The 5,716-nt window shown below is 33.3% G+C and overlaps 1 protein-coding gene across 1 annotated transcript; it reads right to left on the bottom strand.

Annotated features, from left to right (window-relative positions):
• Positions 1 to 1,477: 1,477 nt before the first annotated feature.
• LOC108516946 (olfactory receptor 4Q2) lies at positions 1,478 to 2,419 on the bottom strand. Its single transcript, XM_017854699.1, has one exon. It carries the CDS (start codon positions 2,417 to 2,419, stop codon positions 1,478 to 1,480), a length of 942 nt encoding a protein of 313 aa, XP_017710188.1.
• Positions 2,420 to 5,716: the final 3,297 nt, after the last annotated feature.

Below are 5,716 nucleotides of genomic sequence, written 5' to 3'. Positions count from 1 at the left end.
ATTGCTTTAAAATCCAAAGACTAAAAAAACTGTAAGTACTTCAATGTACTTCACAGTTCTTTTGTATTTTATATTTTATTTTTGTTCAGTTTCTTGTAAACTTGAATGTCGATTTAATTTTTATCTTTAATTATAAAGATTTGGTAAACAGTAAACAGGCCTATGAATATGTCTTAATATAACTTAAGGATACAACCAATGTCAATGAGGGGTTTTTTGATAATGATGACAGTAATATAAAATAAACTTTCCAAAAATTGACAAATGTGAAAATATCACGAACTCATTTCTATATACTTTCAAGTATCCTGCACAAACTGGCAGATCAAACTGTTGTTGCAATATGGTAAGTCAGCCAATGTAGAACTTTACCTTCTATACCCTATATCATTGAAAAAATCAACTTTAATGAATAAATTATTTTTGAACTGTGTTATGAGGCAGGCACCATAGTAGACACATTCATGTCTGTTTTCATTTTTCATCTTCATATCGGCACTGAGAAGTACACATCATTTTATGCATGCTACATATGAGGAAATTAGGGCTTCAGTTTTTCAGGTTTACATGAATTGTAATTCAAAGAGGGATATTTGAACCCACAATATTGGGCAACTGCTGTCTCTATTACATGTGATAAGGTGATGAAGCTAATATATTTCATTAGCTTGTTGTCGTATAGTCATAATTGAATTCACTCTAATACGTCTAACTGATATTCTCTTAAATATGTACAGAAATAAATACACTTAAATTGACTGCAGATATCTACAGATGCTCCTCACTTATGATGGGCTTATGTCTGAATAAACCCACAGTAAGTTGAAAATACTGTAAGTGAAAAATGTATTTAATAAAACTAACCTACTGAACATGATAGCTTAGCCTAACCTCCCTCAAACATGCCCAGAACATTGACACTGGTCTACAGTTAGACAAAATCGTCTAACACAAAGCATATTTTATAATAATAAAGTGTTGAATGTAATTTATGGAATGCTGTGCTGAAAGTGAAAAATAAAATTGTTATATGAATACTCAAAGTATGGTTTGTGGATCATCTTAAAGACAAAAAAATTATAAAGTGAATCATCATAACTCAGGGACCATCTGTAGTTAGAATAACTTAAAATTGAAGGAAAAAAATAAAGCAAGGTAGAGAAGGCAGTGAAGGCTTAGAAAAAGTGGTTTGTACCAGTTCTAAATGACAAACTAAATGGAAATAGTGGATGAAATAAAATTTGATGAGATGAATAGATGAGATGAAAAAAGACAATCTGATAGAAAAACAGATTTGATTCAATAAAAAAGTAATCAGATTAGTTATAGTGTACAGTTGAATGATAAAGTCAGTAATAGGACTATTTTGATTTATTGAAATAAATTTAAAAACTAGGCAATGACCTTCCAACTCATTATTCAAAAAGTAATTATTTTAACCTCAGATTTTCTACTTTGAAAAATTCACATCAATGTCTCATGTCTCCTGGTCTCTCCAAGTAAGTCCAGTTCTGACCCAGAGCTTCTGCATGGCTGACTTTACCTCTTTGTTCCGAAGTGTGTAGATGAAGGGGTTTAGCATTGGTGTAATAACATTGTAGAGTACAGACACCATCTTGTCCACAGAAAATGTAGAGAAAGGACGAGCATAGATGAAAATACAGGGTCCAAAAAAGAGTGTTACCACCATGAGGTGAGAGGCACACGTGGAGAGTGCCTTTCGCCTTCCTTCCTTGGAGCGAATCTTGACTAGGATAGTGGTGTAGGAGGAAATTAGCACCACAAAGGAGATGGTGGAGATCAACCCACTGTTAGATACCATGAGCAATTCAGTGACAAAAGTGTCAGCACAGGCAAGTTTGATGACAGGGGGAACATCACAAAAAAAGTTGTTCACCTGATTTGGCCCACAAAAGGGTAGACAGATAGTGAGAATGGTCTGGACAGTGGAGTGTACAAATCCTCCAATCCAGGAGGCAGCAACCAACACACAGCATAACCCCCGACTCATGACAGTGGTGTAGTGCAGGGGGTGACAGATTGCAACATAGCGATCATAGGCCATCACTGTGAGCAGGAACATTTCAGCTGCCCCTATAAAATGCAGGAAGAAGAGCTGCACAATGCATTGGTCATAGGAAATGAGTTTTTCATGATTAAGAAAGTCAGCCAGAAGCTTAGGGGTCGTTACTGTTGAATAACATAGGTCCAGAAATGAGAGGTTGCCAAGAAGGAAATACATGGGTGATGAGTTCAGGTATTTATCAGATGCCACTGTGACCATGATGAGGACATTGCCCACCCAAGTGGACACATAGAAGAAAAGAAATAGAACAAATAGCCCTGCTTCAATAGATGATGTCTGTGAGAAGCCTGACAAGAAAAATTCTCTCACCACTTCTGTTTGGTTTTTATCCATTTGACCTGGTTCTACCTAGATCAAAGAGATTAAACAATAGGGCATTAGTGACATTTAAAATGAATGAGGTAATTCACATCAAATACAAGACTCTGCTCATTTCAAAAGAGAGATTTTTCATCCTCTAAGATACATCCTGATTAATTAGCTAAAATAAATTATTTTTTCCTAACCTAATATAAATGCATATTATTTCACCAACTGCGACCTTGAGACACTAATGACATGGTCAAGGTTAATTAGAACATGAAGTTACCTGGCTCCAAGCCGTTAACTTCCACATGATGCATTTCTCCCTTCCATCATTCAACACATTACTTCTCTCTCCTTTTCCACATTCAGTCTCAAGAAATGTTATGTTTTTCTGAAATATTATTTTAATAAAATATTTGGGAAAAAATAAAATCAAAGGTAGAATTTCAGATTCCAATAAATGGACATTAGATCTGTAGAGCTTTTATTTGAGAAAAGGGAATCCCTGTACCCTTTGCCATCAAGAAAACTCTTGTAGGATTCTAAGCTGTGCAAATAGCTACAGGAAAGATCACATTCCACTTGGGATTATTGCTAGTTCAATGACTTCTTACTATATTTTTTTTGATATGCCTCTCCAGCTTACCATATTCTATAACACACTTATTTCTAGTTTATTATTGTCAATGATATATTTTGTATCTTAAATCATACCTGTGGGCATATAGGTACACATTATGCTTATAATGGTCTAAATATAATTATAAAATGGTTATTCATGCATTGAAATGACTCTCCTTTGACTAGTCTATCAAATCAAATAAAAAACTATTTCTCTGAGACAAAAATAGCAATTTGTATGTTGTGTATATTTTATCCGTTTACATGAGCAATAGCTGGAACATGCTACTGTATGAGATGAAATGGGTGATTGTTCACTGAGAACTGCAGGGAGGGGTGTTTTTGGTGTTTCATGATAGCCGTTATTCACTCAGATTCTACAGCTCAGTTCTGCCATACACAGAGCAACATTTTGAAGACTTAAGACATAATAATTAGATAGCAATTTAAAGTTTAAATATTGAATTTTCTTCATCTTATTATAGTTTGTGCCACTTCTAAATCTATAAACTATATACTTCTAGGCAAATCAACAAGAATAAAATATTAAAATAAAATTAATTTTAAACTAAATAAAAGCTTAAAATAATAAAATTTACATATTCTTTGTTTAAGGCAATTATGTAACTATAAAGATTACAATCAATTAGATGCTCTATATAGTTTGATTAACAATAATGTACAACAAGGTAGTGTACAGAGAGCGCCGACAGAGATAGAGAATCACGGTTAATAAAAACTTATTTCCAATTAGTTTATATATAAGCTATACTATTGTATGATTTAGCGGATGTTTTAAACATTAATATAATATTTTTATACTTATAAGTAATATTATATGGCTCTAGATCTGATCAATAATGAGCAATATAGACAGGACAGCTTAACTTATATCTTATTTAGTATTCAGTGAACACAAAACTATACTTAAAATATGATACAATCTATATACACAGAAAAGTTAAATTATGTAAGACACTAGACTACATGTAAAGGCAGTAAAATATTTATAAAAATTCACTTTAACAATTGGGACTTTTTTCTTACCTACTGAGAGTTCCTATGCATATCTGTAGGGTTTATGACATTTTATTTTATACACAAAATCCAAAAAATGGATTTTTTATCTTTCTGCAACTTAATTATTACTTAACATTTTACTTAATTTTCAGGTAATAATTTCTCTTAATTATAACCCATTTAACTTGTTTTGAGAGTAAAAGTTATTGTCTAGAAATAACATCAAATAATCTCAGTTTCAGAATCATGAAAAACATGAAGAAAATAATTATGTTCCCAATTCCCAGAGGCAAAGATTGTTAACTTTGCTAGCCATATATTCTGAAAACCTTTTAAAAATGCATTGTTTGATTTATACAATATAACACTGCATAGGCAATATTATATTGAAAAAGAGCACATTATTGAATACTGATTCTGCAGGTAGGTCCTGATGACGGAAGCATGAAGAAAGGCTGTCAGTGCAATAGATTTTAAGTCAAATTACATACCTTCTTGTCTGTAAATTCTTAGGTCCCGCAGTCATGGACTCCTGGCACATTAACAATATACAACCATCCTAGATATTATCGACCAAGGAAATTAATGAATTAAGATGAAAACCCCTGGTTTCACTGGCCACCATTAGGAAATTTTGATGTTTAGGGATTTCGAGATTCAGCTACTCACAGTCAAATCACAAAGGAAATCATTAAAAATGTGTAATCAATCCTTTTTCAGAAATTATGAAACATAAAAATATATGTGTTGAGTGATACTGGGATGTGAGGGTAGAAAGCGATTAATAGAAGGGGAAAAGAAGATATGAGAGTTGTAATAATGTCAGCTGGATTTTATAGAGAAGCAGGGGTCCCCCTGGCCCACACGGCTGAGGTTAATGGAAAGGATGATGAAACATTAAGGAAAATTTGGCTTCAGAGATGTTGCATTTCTCCTACCAGTACACCTTTGCTTGTACTGCTTTATCTGGAGTACCTTTTCTAATCAGAATTAATGACTTTAGATTTAATTTAATTCTGTTTAATATTACAAAAATGTCTTAAGTAAATATAAAAGTTTCCCCTTTCCTCTACTTCTGTCTCTCTACCACTGAGAGGAGAAGAGAGAGAGGGAAGAGAAAGAGAGAGAAAGGTTTTCTTCAATACAGTAATATATTATGGATGTGATTTCTTGTGCTATATTCGGCTCTAATTATTATTATTAATTTTTTCTTGAGATGGAGTCTTGCTCTGTCCCCCAGGCTGGAGTGCAGTGACCCCATCTTGGCTCACCGCAACCTCCACCTCCTGGGTTCAAGCAATTCTCCTGCCTCAGCCTCCTGAGTAGCTGAATTACAGGCCCATGCCACCACTCCCAGCTATAGCTCTAATTATTTTAACTGATATATGATATTAAAACCATCAAATATGGTATATTATAATAAAATATTCTATCAATGGGCATGTAGATCATCTATTATTTTATCATTATAATAAAAGGTTCTACAGTGAATAATTTGTTAATATTTCTTCAGACTGCTATTCAGTATTTGTAAGAGACAGAGGCTGAAAGTAAAATTTCTGAGACAAATGTGGACAGGTATTTCTCCCCCAAAAAACTATAGTAATGCATACTCCCATGAGCTGTGTATGCAATGCTATTTTCATATCCTTTCCTACACTAGATAACATCATTCTTCAATTT

This window comes from Rhinopithecus bieti, unplaced genomic scaffold (assembly GCF_001698545.2).
Source record: "Rhinopithecus bieti isolate Rb0 unplaced genomic scaffold, ASM169854v2 scaffold_38779, whole genome shotgun sequence".
Lineage (NCBI taxonomy): Eukaryota > Metazoa > Chordata > Mammalia > Primates > Cercopithecidae > Rhinopithecus > Rhinopithecus bieti.
The sequence above is the reverse complement of the archived record's forward strand: the minus strand, read 5'-3'. Positions and strand labels throughout refer to the sequence as shown.